This window comes from Artibeus jamaicensis, unplaced genomic scaffold, assembly GCF_021234435.1.
Source record: "Artibeus jamaicensis isolate MK-2021 breed Jamaican fruit bat unplaced genomic scaffold, CSHL_Jam_final contig_332, whole genome shotgun sequence".
Lineage (NCBI taxonomy): Eukaryota > Metazoa > Chordata > Mammalia > Chiroptera > Phyllostomidae > Artibeus > Artibeus jamaicensis.
The window spans coordinates 39552915-39569782 of record NW_026521788.1 but is presented as its reverse complement, the minus strand read 5'-3'; the positions used below and the strand labels follow the sequence as shown (position 1 = coordinate 39569782).

The following is a 16868-nucleotide window of genomic DNA, read 5'->3' as shown; positions in this document are numbered from 1 at the left end:
TTATTTCTTGGGACCTATATCTTACACAATATTAAATAAGGGTAATGGTAGCAGGCATTCTTATATTTTCCTTAAAACAATAAGAATATGTCTAAAGTGTTACCCTTAAGTATAATTTTGGCTCAATATTTTAGATAGCCTAATCTATAAGTTAAAGAAGTTCCCTTCTATTTCTGCCTTGAAAAACTATTGCATTTTTCAAATGATTTTTACCTGTTTAGGTGATGTTATTGCTGTTTCTTATTTTGCTGGCAGTTATTAACATGCCAATTTACACTGATAGATTTTTCTGATACTAAGCAAACTTTGAATTTTGTATTTTTCTACTGTACTATTTAGCAGTTTTATTTAGGACTCTGGCATCTATATTCATTTTTTAGTTTAGCTTATAATTTTTCTTATTTGCATTTTATGTTTTGTTTTCACATCTAACTTTTTCCCATGTCTAAATTTTAAAATAAATTAGATAAGTTTATATTTAAAATAAGCTCTAAAATAGTTTGCATAAGAGGCTTTTGTTCACTGGAAATTAGATGAAATCTCATGTAGAAATCTATTTGGGCCCAGTTGCCTTTTTCATCCTGAAGTAAGATTTTTGGTTATTGGTTTAACTTTTTAAATGATTATTATTTGTTTCAGGCTTCTTATATATTACCAAGTAGATTTTGATAATTTATAAATCTCGTAAAATTTTTTTCATTTTATTAAGTTTGTCCAAAGTATTTGTTTAGCACTTCTAAAAGTAGTACTTGCTTATTAATTTTAAAATATTGTTTGCTTATTCTAAAAATGACAGTTGGATCTGTGGATGTGCCCGTTTTATTTTTTAATGTTATTAATTGAGTAGTGAAAGAGGTTTGTATTTTTAAGTCATTTTAGAAGGCTTTTTTAATTTTTTGATAATTCTAGTTTTAGCTTATTTCCTATTTTCTATTTTGTTGTATATTTTATTCATTATGCTATTACAGTTGTCCCATTTTTTTCTCCCCTTATACCCTCTCCTACCTGCATCCTCTCACCCTCCACTATTCCCCTGCTCCAGATCATGTACATGGATTGTACATGCAAGTTCTTTGGCTTCTTCATTTCCTATACTTTCTTAACCTCCTCCTGTCTATTTTGTGCCTAATTATTATGCTTCCTATTCTCTGTACCTTTTCCCCCATTCTTCCCTCCCCTCCCACACTGATAACCCTCCATATGATCTCCATTTCTGTGATTCCGTTCCTGTTCTAGTTGTTTGCTTAGTTTTGTTTTTTTTGTCAGTTGTTGATAGTTGTGAGTTTGTTGCCATTTTACTATTTGTAGTTTTTTATCTTTTCTGATTTCTTAGATAAATCCCTTAAACATTTCATATAATAAGGGCTTGGTGATGATGAACTCCTTTAACTTGACCTTATCTGGGAAATACTTTATCTGCCTTTCCATTCTAAATGATAGCTTTGCTGAATAGAGTAATCTTGGATGTAGGTTGTTGCCTTTCAAGACTTTAAATACTTCTTTCCAGCTTCTTGCCTGCAAGATTTCTTTTGAGAAATCAGCTGATGGTCTTATGGGAACTCCTTTGAAGGTAACTCTCTCCTTTTCTCTTGCTGCTTTTAAGATTTTCTTCTTATCTCAAATTTGGGTAACTTAATGATGATGAGTCTTGGTGTGTTCCTCCTAGGGTCTAGCTTCTTTGGGACCCCGAGCTTCATGGACTTCCTGGAGGTCTATTTTCTTTGCCAGATTGAAGTAGTTTTCCTTTATTATTAGTTCAATAAGTTTTCAATTTCTTGCTCTTCTTCTTCTCCTGGCACCCCTATGATTAGGATGTTGGAGCAGTTAAAGCTGTCCTAGTGGTTCCTCAGCCTCTTCTTTTTTTTTTTTTGATTCTTGTTTCTTCATTTTGTCCTGATTTGATGTCTATTTCTTCCTTTTGTTTCAAATTGTTCATTTGAGTCCCAGTTTTCTTCACTTCACCTGCAATTCCCTGTATATTTTCCTTTATTTTACTTTGTATAGTCTCCATTTCTTCCTTCATTTTGTGACTGAACTCAGTAAATTTTTTGAGCATCCTGATTATGAGTGTTTTGAACTTTGCATCAGATAGGTTGTCTATCTCCTTGTCACTTATATTTTTTCTGTTTTTAAAAATTATTTATTTATTTATTTATTTTTAGAGAGGAAGGGAAGGAGAGAAGGAGAGAAATATCAATGTATGGTTGCCTCCTGTGAGTCCCCTGCTGGGAACTGGCCTGCAACCCAGGCATGTACCCTGACTGGGAATTGAACCGTGATTGTGTGGTTCACAGGCACACACTCAATCCACTGAGCTACACCAGACAGGGCCTTTTTCTGGGGTTTTGATCTGTTCTTTCATTTGGGCCATAGATCTTTGTCTTGTGCCATGGACCAGCCACAGCAGGGTCCAGGGATTCCTGAAAGGTGGGTAAGACATTGGCGATGGGTAACAGACGACAACATGCCTCAAAGGACAGTGAAGCTCTGTTCCATTTATTGCAAGTAGAAGCAGGTTTTTATATTTTTATTTTTGGTAGTGATTAACATTTGTAGTATAGCATGATCAGTTAAGCAGAAAAAAAATCAATACAAAGGTAACCAGGAAAAGTACAAAAGTTCCCATAGATTCAGTTATATTAAACAAAGATTATTTTGACCAGGAGAGCCATAAATCAGACAATTAGAAGTAGCTGTATGTACAGAATTTGAATATCTTATTGTATATTAAAGTTTCTCAGAATTTGTTATGGGGCAAAAGGATAGACTAGATTGAGTAGAGGTAATAGGAAATTTATTATAAGGCCTTTGTGATGTCTAACTTAGCTATCTAGCCTTTTCTGTCTAAAATATTTCTCTGTGTACTATAAACTCTGACTCCCTAGTAACTTTCTATGTGCTTAGTTTGTAGTAATTAACTAGCTTTTGTTATTTCTTTGCCTGTCTAATTGATATATATTCCTATCAAGGTAAAGGATGTGCTATTACTCCAACAACTTTTAGACATACAGGGACTATGTTCTCTGGTCAAGAAATTATTTTGTATAACTTCATTGGAATTATGCTAGTCAATGAACCTGAAATACAAGTGTCTAACAATCCCACCACCTTTATATCACCCAAACAAACATGTAAGTAGAAATAGACAGGAAATCCAGCCACAGTTGCCTCTGCGTTGCAGATTCATCTCAACCATCCAGACCATATCCCTGGGCTGTGGTAGGGGTCTATAATTTTTACTTGTTTTCTTGGAAGACCCTTTGTATCTGTGGGTAAGGAACAGATGTGAGAAAGTCTTTCTAATCTGTTCTTCCATTCCCTCAACTGTTGGCAGCACAACCTGTGCTTGCAACAATAACCAAGTTCTCTATTAACTGGCCTTAACTGTTGATTTAAGAGATCTAACTTATTTTTCTTATTTCTGGTACACCATGGCAGTCCTGATCACTTTAAGTTGCTCAGACCAGGGTAATTTATACAACTTGACATGTTTTCCCTTATGGTTAACAATTATATTACCCTGGCTGTCGTACACCCCTGTATAAGGGAGAGGGGAATCTGTGGGGATTTTTCCATCCTTTCAGGCAGTTCCATGGGGAATACTAATGTTTTCCCTGAACTGTCCCTTCCTCTTGGGTGATTTTCACAGGAATAAGTAAGTACAGTACAATGCCTATATTCAGTAGCAAGAGTAAAATAATTAAAATAAAACAACCAATTGTTAACCCATTTTGGATGCCACATTCTCTTCCGGGGAGATGAATTCCTTGAATTCAAGTCCTCCATGCCCAGACCTTGTCAGACAACATGGTTGGAAGAGGACGTGGCAGTCTTGGTGCACTTCTTATGTTTTAAGGGGAAGAGCCTTAGGTATTCATCTGGGTGGAGCAACCTTCTTTGCAGCACTGTGGCACTGTCTGTGAGGAGGGGTCAGAGAGGAAACAGTGCCACTTGCTGGGCTCTTGCCCACTTTCCATCACTTCCCCCATTATTCACAAATGGATTCTGCCCTTTCAGGTGCTGATTCACGGGTAAGTGGCTTTGTGTACATTCTGGGACTGCATAGACATCTTCAACAGACTCTCCCATGATACTGGGAGTTTGTCCCACTGCAGCCCCCGCAGATTTTTACAGCCAAAAGTTTTGAGTCTTTAGTTTCCCATGCTGGAACCCTGGGTTGCCCAGTCTGTCTCACCCCTATTTGTTCCTTCCAGCTTATCCCCGTGCAAATGTGGAATGTCCCAGTCAGCTAGCTCCCCACCTCACTACTCTGTCTGCCATCTTGCCACTTGTCTGCTCTACCCCACTGGCCATCTTCACCCCTCCTAGCAGTCTGGATGAATGTTTCTTTAATTCCTTGGTTGTTGGACTCCCATGCAGTTTGATATTCTGGCATTTCTGGTTGTTTTTTGTTTTTAAATTGGTTGTTTTCCTTTTTTTTGGTTATAGAAGGAAGCAAAACTTTTCTACCTATGCCTTCATCTTGGCCATTACTCTATTTGCTATTTTTTAATGTTATCTCCCTTTCTACAGTTTTGATCATTTCCTCAGTTATTCTTGGCCTTTAGAATTGAATACAAAACTTAGTTTAGTAAGTTTTTTTTCTTTTTTTTATCAATCTATTTAAAAACTATGCACTTCTTTCTTAACACTGCTTTAGCTGATTCATATTAGTTTTGATATGTGGCCCTTTCATTGATATTTCTTACTGTATGTTTATAAAAATTTATGTTATAATAGTCCATAATTTATATTTGATTTCCTTTTTAAGACATTCAACAATGCACTAGTGTTCAGAGTATTTGTTTACTACATATTTATTATATATAGTAAACAAGAAGGTTGATTTTGTAACATGCTGTGTCACAAAGTTTCTAAATTATAATATTTAAGACTGCCATGATGTGGGAATCGGTACTCCAAGTGCTCAATTCTAAAATCAGAGAAAAATATATCTCTCTTGGCTTCTGAAAGATTCTGTGCAATAGAATTAACAGAGTAAGCAACAATCTTGTAATAAACCCAGCAATGATTTTTATAGGGATGATTTACATTACATTCTTCAATAAAGCCTAAAAGAGCTTTTTATGTATATTTACATATTGCTAATGTATTTATTAGTAATAATATGAGACTTAAGTCACATTTTTAATCTAAAAAGTAGACTCTGAAACACAGAAAAATTTTATTCTGTAGATTTCTGTGCATAGTTTCTTTGGGCCATATATTTAGGATTTACCTGAAGAATACTTCCTTGAAAAATATAGAAGTAGGAACAAGGGGACTGCTCCACAGTTTCCTGAGGATGTTTGCAGAAAAAGAATCATATTTGCTATGTCAGTTTTTCAAAGCAAGGAGAAAAGCAAATGTAATATACGAGATAAAGATGAAATGACTAAAATAGGAAAAGTAGGTGAGAAATCCCTTCATGCAGCTTGACTTTTCTTTCAGTTTCAGTCATTTCTTCTGTGTAACACTTTGTATATGATTAATTCTTTCCTTCTCTTTGTTCAGGAAAAGATCAGAAGGGAGATGATTCTAATATGGAAGACCTGAATTTCTGGAAGGCTTTGCCTTCATCAAGTCAGAGAAAGACACCTAGATCAGTGGCTAATGAGGTAAACCTAGAAAAAGTGGGGTCTCTACTCGTGATCTCTGGCTAATACTCAAATTGCTGACTAAGCTCTCAAAGAAATAGGTGCCCATTTTGTTTTCCTTACCACAGTGATATTTTCATTTCTGTGTTACTCTGATATTGAAGGTAACCAAAATAGGGATTTGAAAGGGTGGAACTTTGTGCAGTTCTAAATAAAACCACTTTTGATGCTATTCTGGAAAGTTTACTCATTTTGGCACCTATTTCATTATATGCTACTAACAGATACAAAATAAAATTCACATAAACATTGAAGAAATTTTAAATGTATCGATGATGGAATTTTTATTTGACAGAGACAGCTTGGTACAGTATTTCCAAAGTATGGGAAAATAGAGGGTTATAAAAAAAATTGGGGGCAAAAATCTTTCACCTTGATACAGTACTTTCCATTTGGAGATACTGACAGGTTTGGTGTACCAAAATGGCAATACATTTTCATCTTCTGAGTGCCTTGCATTTTTTCATCTGATCAAATCTACCAAAGCTTTGGGACATCCATGATTTGGGTCTTCCTGCTTACTTCCTATAAGTTCTAGCATGAATAAAGATAAAAATCATTATTAAGAATAATCCTGCTTCCCCACTGTCCAGTTTGGCCGCCACCCTCACTCATGGATGACAGTTGTGCTGCTGCTTTGAAAAACATCTTTGAAGATTGGTAGATTTTTTGTGTATGTGATATGTAAGCTGGTCTTATCAAGGGCACCTCTGCATCTTTGGCTAGCAGCCTCTAACTTTTAAGGTACTTCTGGGCTCTCAGACCCACTCTTCGTAAGAATGATTTTCTTCTTGAAGGAGAGATGATTTAACAGTGAACAACTTCATAGAATGTCCTGGGTAGATCCTTTATATAACTCTACTTGCCTCTCTTCTAGAATTGAGTACATTTTATCGTTTGTTTTTCCTTATGTCTTCTGGCTTGACCTATTTGAATGAGTTTTGATATGCTTTAATGTTTCCTTTTAGAAAAGATTATCTTAGTATATTTATGGATTTTTTAAAAAGATTTTATTTATTTATCTTTAGAGGGGAAGGGAAGGAGAGAGGGAGAGAATATCAATGTATGGCTGCCTCTCGTGGGTCCATGGCTGGGAACTGGCCTGCAACCCAGGCATGTGCCCTGACTGGGAATCGAACCACGATCCTGTGTTTGCAGGCTCACGCTCAATCCACTGAGCTCTACCAGCCAGGGCTATTTCTGGATGGTTTTAAAAGTATGTTGGGAAAATCAGCTATTTTATCAGAATTTGCTTTTCTTATATTTCATAAAGCAATTAAATTGATGTTATAGACACCATATGCTTTTTCAGGTATGATGCTGTTCCTAGGAATTGTCTAGACTCATAGACTTATAGATGATTAAATTTGAAAAATAGATCAAGAAATTTTTCTTCATTTTATTTATTTTACAGGTGAAGAAACTAAGGTCCTAGAGAAAGCTGAAATGGTTTCTCTATGATCATACAGCTGTTCAGTCACAGAGAAAAGGCTAGAAACCAGGGTCCTATTTTCTAGTATTACTTTGTTTTAATAAAATCCTTAGAATATGCAGTGTAAGAAAGCTAACTTAACCTTGTAAGAAAAATTTACCCAGCCTTTTCTTTAGTTTGAAATTAATTTGATTTAGTGAGCAATCTACAAAAAGACCTGAAATCTTGATAATTTAGTATATTTCTCCTTGTGCCTTCTTGACTTTGCTACCCAAATCACATTTTATTCAATCAAAGACATATAGTCCTAAGTGAAACTTTAGCTTCAAATGCAGCCATCTAGAACAGTTTGCTACTTTGATAAATGTAATCAAGTTGATTTTGAAGCATGACTTGAAATATGTCTCAGGTGAAAATTATGCTAGGACTTCTCACTCGGGTGGTATAACCTTTCCTTAGTAAATGAGTTGTATGCAAATGGATTTTAAACTATTTTGTGCTGGAGATTGGAGGGATCCTGTTGATGAGATAGCACCACATCACTTCTTCTCTATCTCATTGCATTCACAATCTCCACATTTCTATTTTAATTATTCTAAAATCAATTTTTAGGGATTTACTATACTGATTAATATCAATAAACTAGTTCTCAGGACTAGGTTAACTCTATAGAACTAATTTAATTTAATTTATTGGTAATTTAAATAGTTTAATGAGGAAAAATCCTTGGGAAATATTTTTCCTTGATATTTTATTTGTTTTTTAAGATTTTACTTATTTATTTTTAGAGAGAGAGGAAAAGAGGGAGAAAGAAGGGGAGCGAAACGTCAATGTGTGGTTGCCTCTCTAGCTTACCCCCTACTGGGGACCTGGCCAGCAACCCAGGCATGTGCCCTGATTGGGAATCAAACTGGTGATGCTTTGATTCACAGGCCCATGCTTAGTCCACTGAGCCACACCAGCTAGGGCTCCCTTGATATTTTAAAATAAAATAGTTAAAATACACAAATTAACACTAACAAAAGAGAGCTGTTGTAGCTATAGTAATATCAGATAAAGAGGCAAAAGCAAAAAACATTAGGCATTAAGAGGTCACTATATAACACTGAAAGGTTGAGTTCACAAGGAAGGTATAAAATTTTAAATTTATGAGCACCTAATAGCTTCAGAATATATAAATTAATATTTGACAGGATTATAAGGAGGAATTTATAAATTCACTCTGATAGTACAACATTTAAAACTATCTCCTAATAATAGATTAGACAGTTAAGAGTATAGAAATTACCCCCCAAAAATAATTAGCAAGCTTGATATAATGAACATAAATAGAACTTGCATCTAAAAATTAGAGACCACATTCTTTTTAAGCATACATGGATCATTTACAAAAATTCACCATGTTCCAAGTCAAACTATATCTCAAATAATCTTATAGACCGAATGTGGCTCTCTGACATAAAGAAATTTGGTAGAAGTTGACCACAAAAGGATAAAACATACATTTGGAATGTAAAGATATGTACTTCTAAACTCATGGGTCAAAGAAGAAATCATAAGAAATATAAAGTATTTAGAATAGAATAAATACTAAATTACTACATAAGAAAATCTGTGGTTTGTTCATTATGTAGTGATTAGCAAATATAATGGCATAATCTATATCATTATATTTACAATGATACCAGCTATTAAATATATAGGAATAAATCTAAGAAAATGTGTGAATTGCCTTTATTGAGAATATCATAGAATGTTATAATAGCTATATCATATTAATGAATAAGACTTAATGTAATAAAGATAATGGCTATCCCTAATTTAAACTACAAAATTAATTTAACTTAATTTCACAGCTCTTGTGTTGTGTGTGTATGTGTGATTTGACCAGTTGATTCAAAAACTTGGGAAAACAGAAGGCCATTAATAGGCAAGGAAGTATTAGGTAAGGAAGGAAAAGCATGTATGTGGTAGAGGGGGTGACTGGAACTGCAGGTTATCAAGACTTATTACAAGATTATAGGAATTAAGCAAATATGCAGTTAAGCAAGTGGCAAATAAGACCAAAGAAACTTCATGGAAATTACAGAAAAATACCCATTGTTGCATATATAGGGACTTTTTATGTGATAGGTAGCATTGCAGATAGAATGGTCTGCTTAGTTAATGGTGCTGGTATAATTGGTTATTTCCATAGGAAAAATAAAACTGCATTTTTACTTATGCATAAAGGTCATGAGAACCTTTTCTTCTTCACAGTGAGAAAATAATCTTTTGTTAGCCTTGTGGTATCCTGTTTCTCTGGAAATCTAATAAAGGTGAAATATCATCTGAGTTATCAAGCAGCATTGGTTATGGTAAAAATGGCTCCTGGATTGGAAGGTTTATGACTAAGACAATAAATGTCTTGTTGAAAGTGCAAATGGGGTGAATGTGGGAAGCCCTTTCCTGTGAGCCCCAGAGGTCAGGTTCGTGGAGTGTTACAAGAGACACTGGTTTTTGTGCTGCTTGAGGCTTCTCAGCCAGGATGACATGGGTGAGACCACCCATGTGGTCTCGCTACCTTCACCTGAGCTGACATGAGAAAGCTCTTAGGACCCCTGATACAAGCAAGTGTAAGACTGTCTTGCTGATGTGTTGTGGCTGTTCTTCTATATTCTTTGACACCAGGTATGGCCTATTGGGTCTTATCAATGTCCAGTTGAATGCAAGATCATCGTTGGTGGTTGAGCAGAGAGACAAAGTACACTGTATATTGAAATTGATTCTTGGTGAATTAAGTTTGTAAATATTAAAAGCAAAGCTTAAAATATTTTAGAAAAATTTAGGAGAATTAATATTTTTCTTACTTGCATAGGGATTTTTTAAATTTATGTTTTATATATTATTCAAAACAGCAATTAGCTAATCTACCAGAATTTAATACATTCTAAAATAATAAGCTTATTGCTAAAGTATGTTAAGTTTATATTTCTGATGTGGACCCTGGCTCATGGGGTCCGCCACATTGTAGATGAGGCACGAGAAATTCACATGGACTACCAAGTCCTGTGGAGGAAAAGGGATGGAATGGCTTCTCTCTCAAGAGGAGAAAAAGCCTTGGCCCTTGCCATGACAAGACTTTATTTCTTTTCTGGACACATTACATGATGGTCCTCATTTACTGTGCAGAGGTTCCCTTTATTTTCAGGCAATGTTTATTCATGTTATATTAAAAACTCAATAAGCTATATGTTTTAAATTGTTCAGCAAAATGAATATGCTTGATTGGAGTTCTGGGTAGTTGTTTATATCTTTCCATTAATGTGCTTGGTTTTTACATTGTGTTTGGGTTCATGTTTTGGAATGATGGCTGTATATATGCCCACAAGAGGTATTTCAGGTCTAGGAAGTTTTATGGAATCAAGCAAAACACATACAACTAGCAAGAGGGGAAAAGATTAATAAGTTTTACAAAATTAAAGTGATCAAAGAACACTTCAAAAAAAGATGAAAACGCAAGACATAGGCTGTGGCTGGAGATGCTGCATGAGAAATAGGCAAGAGATGAGGGTGGAAAATTAGGCAATGGCTAGACCATAAAAGGTTGCCTGGACGTGGACCTGCTCTTTTTGCTCAGGATGCTTCCTTTGCTTAGTTCTTCCTCTTCCTTTTCCTCTTCTTCTTCCTCTTTCTCTTCCCCTTCCCCTTCTCCTTCCCCTCCTCCTCCTCCTCCTTCTTCTTCTTCATACATGGTTATTATGCATCACTATACTCTGTTACTACATTAACACTTATCACCACTGTAATGTTTATATGCTTGCTTGTATATTTCTCCTTTCCCTATAAGACTATGTATGCTCCACAAGGGCAGAACACAAGCCTCTTTTGCTCATTGTTTTATCTGCAGCATTTAGAAGAGTATCTAAAGTATTCCTGTTAAAGGAGTATCTGTGTATAATAGATCTGTGTATAATAGGTCTCCAGGCAAAAACTGTGAGTGAATAGATTAATTGAAGCAGAAATGAGAGCTAAAATATTGATTACTGAATCTGTATTTTAATGTCTTTTCCCTTCTGGTTATTATTCAATTTTGTTTATTGGTAGGCTAGGTACTGTACCAGAGGCTCCAAATGCAACAAAGCAGACTAAAGTCAATTGGGCAGTACTAAATCTCATGGCAGAGAAAAGCTCTAAAATACATATAAATATAATGTTGGGACTGTTCTTTTTTAATTTTTTTTTATTTTAATTGTTCAAGTACAGTTTTCTGTCTTTTACTCCCATCCCAGCCCACTCCCCTAGTCCCCAACACCTCCCTCCCATTTCTATGCCTTCCTAGTTTTTGTGCATGTGTCCTTTATCCTTGTTCCTGTAAACCCTTCCTCTTTTCCCCTGAAATTCCCTCCTCTCTCCCCTCTGGACACTGTCAGTCTGTTCTCTATTTCAGTGTCTTTGGTTATATTTTGCCTGTTTGTTTGTTTTGTTGTTTAGGTTCCTATTAAAGGTGAGATCATATGGTATTTGTCTTTGACTACCCGGCTTATTTTGCTTAGCATAATGCTTCAAAATAATAAAAGCCATATATGAGAAACCTACAGCCAACATCATACTCAATGGGCAAAAAGTAAAATCTTTTCCACTAATATCAGGAACAGGACAAAGTTGTCCACTTTCACCACGCCTATTCAATATAGTATTGGAAGTTTTAGCAACAGCAATCAGACAAGAAAATGAAATAAAGGCATCCAAATCTTAAAGGAGGAAACAAAACTGTCATTGTTTGCAGATGACATGATAGTGTACATGGAAAATTCTATAGTCTCTGCCCAAAATTGTTCAACTTAATAAATGAGCTTGGCAAAACAGTGGGATACAAAGTCAATATCCAGAAATCAAAGGCATTTTTGTATACCAACAATGAAACAGCAGAAGCAGAAATCAAGAAAAAAATCCCATTTGATATAGCAAAAAGAAAAATAAAATACCTAGGAATAAACCTAACCAAACAGGTAAAAGACCTGCATTCAGAAAACTACACAACACTGAAGAAAGAAATCAAGGAACACACAAATGGAAATGTATACTGTGTTCATGGATTGGAAAAATTAACATCATCAAAGTGTTCATACTACCCAGAGCAATTTATGGATTCAGTGGGAATGTTCTATTTACAATAAACTCAACACTCATTACAAGAATTTCTGGGTTGAAGTCATAATCTTTTTTCTAACAAAAATAAAACTTATTTTTTAAAATCATCTTTTGGAAAATAACTTGTGTGATTCAATAAAAATTACTTGTTTATAAATAGTACTATAGTCTATTATGACAGATTAGAAAATGTTTAATAGGGGGATGCACATTTCAAGTGACTTTCTAGGAGTAAAAGTCACATTATGATTATGGTTTTCATTGTTATTGAAGAACTTATTGTTTTTTAATATTAAAAATTAAATTATAATTGACATATAGTATTTTATTAGTTTCAAGTGTACAACATAATGATTAGATATTTACATGCCTTATAAAGTAATCACCCTCTTAAATCTAGTATTCATCTGACACCATGCATAATTATTACAATATTATTAACTGTATTCCCTATGCTGACTTTACACTCCTGTGTTTTTAAAACTGTCAACTTTTATTTGTTGTTTTTTGAGAAGCTATAGAAATCATACTTTTAATTTATATGTTCATGAAATCTTAGCCATAATGTTCTATTCTTATGCCTGTAGGTTTCTGCAAATGAAGTTAACTCAGAAAAGGTAAAATTCTCTCTTCAGGATCTCCAACATAGTGACTCTGAAAATTTTTTTAAAGATCCTACAAAAAGGTATAACTAGTATGCTTATTTAGTTTTCAATTTAGTCATTTTAATAGCTAGCTAGCCCTCTAAGTGAAGACAAATGTTTGATATATCTTTTTCAAAGTATAGCTCTTAGTGTTAAGTACAACTTGATTTGGCTAGAAGTAGGATGTATTTCTGATCTCATAAATATGGCATTAACACAAGAAACAGGTATTATTTAAAGAATTTAATTTCCCTGTCATCTCAGTAATTCCATAGTTCCCAAGCCTTTGTAAATGATGAGCCACTGTACCTGAGGTCAGGTGAAGCTCAGTATGCAGTGAGACTTTATTATGCCTGTTTTTAGAAAGAAAATAATGTGCTAGAAAAAAAAGGACTGCTAGCATGGTGAATTCCTGGGACTTTGTATGAAAAAAATTAAAGAACCAGGAACAAAGTTAATTTCCATCAGAAAAACCAAAGAAATAGATTTCCTGCTCATGAAATGTTCACATTTAGGTGTTATATGCAAAAGCATATCAAATAAGGAAACATTTTATTTAATCATATTTCCTTAGATGTTTCTAAGTTATATTACCTATAGACTGCGATAGTACTGACAATAATGTGCATAGTATAAATCTTGTATGTACAACTTTCAGAAGTGCAGTAAATGAATAAACTATATGCTAATAGTATATAATAATTAGCAGATACTAATTATATATTGAGCACTACTTACAAATGCAAAACACTGCATAGTTCTTGCTCTTTAGTTTACAGTTTAATTAGGAGAAAATATGAAAAAGACAAATTTAAATGCAATATAGTAACTATTATAGAGTTAAAGTCCAAGGACTTTTGAGTACGGAAGACAGAGAAATATGGAAGAGGGGCATTATTTATCATTTCCTTGGAGAAAATATATTTTGGTTGGATTTAGGGTCATAAATAAATAAAAATCTAGCAGGTGAAAAGAGAGGGAAGAAAATTTCAATCGTGGGGCAGAAGTTTGAGCAAAAGTAATGAGTTGTGAAAATATCTTATTAATGGTGGGGAAATGTTATGTGTCAAGAATTGTAGGGTATGTGTGAATTGGAATGTCAAAGCTTCAGAAGATGAGAGATGCAGCCAAAAATATGGCATAAGTCAAAGTGTGAAGGAACTTGATATGTGTGAACTTGAGGAGTATATGTTTTTTTCTATCTGTTAAAATGAAAATAAAGTATAGAAACAGCCCTTGTTTTATCTATCATCTATCTGTCTATCTATCATCTATCTATCTATCTATCTATCTATCTATCTATCTATCTATCATCATCTATCTATCTATCATCTATTATCTATCTACCTATCTACCTATATGGAGGATTTTTGATAGCAAGCTAGAATGTAGCTGGCAGGAAATGAAGAAGGAGAAAGAGAAGTAATCTGAAATTATCCACAGAAATGAAAGAAAAAAGCCTTTATTTTGTTAAGGTTAAAGCTTGAAGTGCATGTAGAGATGATGATGTAGGCAATTGAAGTAGGCAAAGACCACATTGCCAAAATCCTAAACTTATGTGTCCAGTAGGAGCCTTGGTTTATCCTGAAGTTGGTGCACAGATATAATAACATTTGTATTTTAGGGACAATTTTCTCTGGACATTAAAGATTAGACCCAGAAGTCAAAGTAAGAGTTTTTTTTTTAGGTGGAGTTATAGATGAAAGTGCAACAAAATCCAAGCAGATTGCACAAGTGAGTAACCTGAGTGGTGAGAAACTGGAAAGAAAACAACTGAGTGTGGATTAGTATTTGAAAAATCATTAGAAATAGAGAAAATAGTTAGATGGTGATAGAAAGTTTAAAGGGTTTCCTATTTTTAAAATGAGAGAGGATTGAGTATCTTTATAATATGGAAGAATATGTCGATAGGGAGTGATTATATATAAAGGAATTTTAGAAAAATGTCTCAGAGGAGACAGCATTCATGGTAGTTGAGAATGTGGAAGGATTAATTCTGAACAGGAAGTAAGGAATAATGAAGAATGTTGATGCATATGGATATACGTTTTAAAAGTAAGTTGAAAGAGCTCTTGTTTTTTGGGCTGCGTTTTCTAGAAGGGGTTGTATTTTTACTATAGAGAGCATTAAGGTCTGGATTACATGAGGGTGGTAGTTCAGAATTAGCTGTAGTGAAGGAATGGTATAGGAAACAGAACAGAGATACACCAATGTTTTCCAAATGGCTCTCTGCTAATACAAGAAAGCTCAGTAACCCTAGTACTGTTTTCCCACAGCCTAGATAAAAGAAGAAGAAGGTGAATAGATCCAAGGTAGCTAGTTTGCAAGCCAGGTAAAAGAAGGAGGAAGTGGAGTTGGTGATCAGATACTAGGATTTTAGAATTATCTCTTTGGATGTGGGTCAGTTCCAGGTGCAGATAATGGAAGTGTGTGACTGAATTGAAATAGAGGTTAATGTCAATTTAATAATTACTGTGGATTATCAGGTTTCTTTTAATATTCATGTTCTTTGATATGAATACTTATACAAATTTATTTTCTAGTGAGAGTGAACATAGTGTGTGGACAGCCAGTGGATCCCTCCTAAGAGACAAGTGGAGGAGTGAGGATGCGCTTGCAGGGCCATCCCAGACTGTTTCTCCTCATCCACATGGTATGACTTCATCCTATTTCTAATAGCAAATTCTTCAAGAGGCTATGTTTCAGATGTATGCACAAAGAAATTTCTATTATAATGCAGGAAAGAGCTAGGAAAACTCTAAAATGAGGGAAAACAGGGTTTTCTAGGTTTTTCTTTTAAAACTGAAGAAAATGCTGCACATTCTACATTCAAATGGGCAAATTTCTATTCTTTAAATATTTTAATATATCAAATGTGATATATAAACGTGAGCTACTTTGTTTTCTTAAGCTAAAGATTATAGATTTGTGTAGAATTGAAATGACCTCCCTCATTTACCTAATTGTAATTTGTTGCACAGTATGTATTTTTTAAGTAAAATAATATTTTTTGGATTACACATAATCACATATTGTGGGGAAAAAGGAAACACAAGTATGTATGATATAATAAATCATAATACTGAAGAATACTCCAACTATTTTCTGTGCATATATATTTACATTTGCATATAACAGAAACATAAATATATCCATAAATGCTTATATTCATATAGGTACGTACATAAAAATTTTGTGGATGAGATTGGAGGGAGTCACGTGCATACCTCAAAAACTATAGTGTTTTAGAGTATTTTAGAGATCACCCATTTCAACCTCCCATCAAGTGCCAGAACATCTTCTTTAATGCCTTTTTAATTTTAAAATGTCAAATATTATTAAGATATTATCACACTATGCAATTATTAAAGCACAAGTCTCACACAAAAGTAGTTTATAAGAAAATACTTCTCAAATATTGAAATATAATTTACATATGGTAAAATTCACCCTTTTAGCATATAGTTCTATGAGGCTTTGTTTTCTTTCTCTTTTTCTTCTTCTTAAAGCAAGCCCTTTAATATTTGTTGCAGTACTGGTTTGATGTTAACAAACTCATTTAGCTTTTTATTGTCTGGGAAGCTCCTTATTTCTCTTTGAGTTTACATAATAGCTTTGCTGGGCAAAGTAGCCTTGTTGTAGCTCCTTGCTTTTTGTCACCTTGAGTATTTCATGCTACTCCCTTCTGTCCTGAAATGTTTCTGGTGTGTAATCAGATGTCAGTCTAATTGGTGCTCCCTTGTAGGTAACTACATGCTATTCTTTTGCTCCTTTCAGGATTCCCTCCTTGTCTTTAAGCTTTGTCATTTTAATTATGATGTGTCTCAATGTAGGTCTCTTTGGGTCCAACTTCTTTTGGACTCACTGCATATTCTGGACTTGTGTGTCTTTTTTCTTCACCAGATTAGGGAAGTTTTCCGTCATAATTTTTTTTAAAAGAATATTTTATTTATTTGTTTTTAGAGGGAGGGAAAGGGAAGAAGAAAGAGAGGGAGAGAAACA

General features: G+C 34.3%; 1 protein-coding gene across 1 annotated transcript in view; it reads left to right on the top strand.

The window, feature by feature from the left end:
* Positions 1 to 16868, top strand: part of PTPN20 (protein tyrosine phosphatase non-receptor type 20) — a 157650-nt gene that overhangs the window by 48738 nt on the left and 92044 nt on the right. The window contains exons 2-4 of the mRNA XM_053663862.1: positions 5515 to 5609; positions 12810 to 12907; positions 15410 to 15519. Coding sequence (XP_053519837.1) covers positions 5515 to 5609; positions 12810 to 12907; positions 15410 to 15519 — 303 coding nt within the window. The remainder of the gene's footprint in view (positions 1 to 5514; positions 5610 to 12809; positions 12908 to 15409; positions 15520 to 16868) is intronic.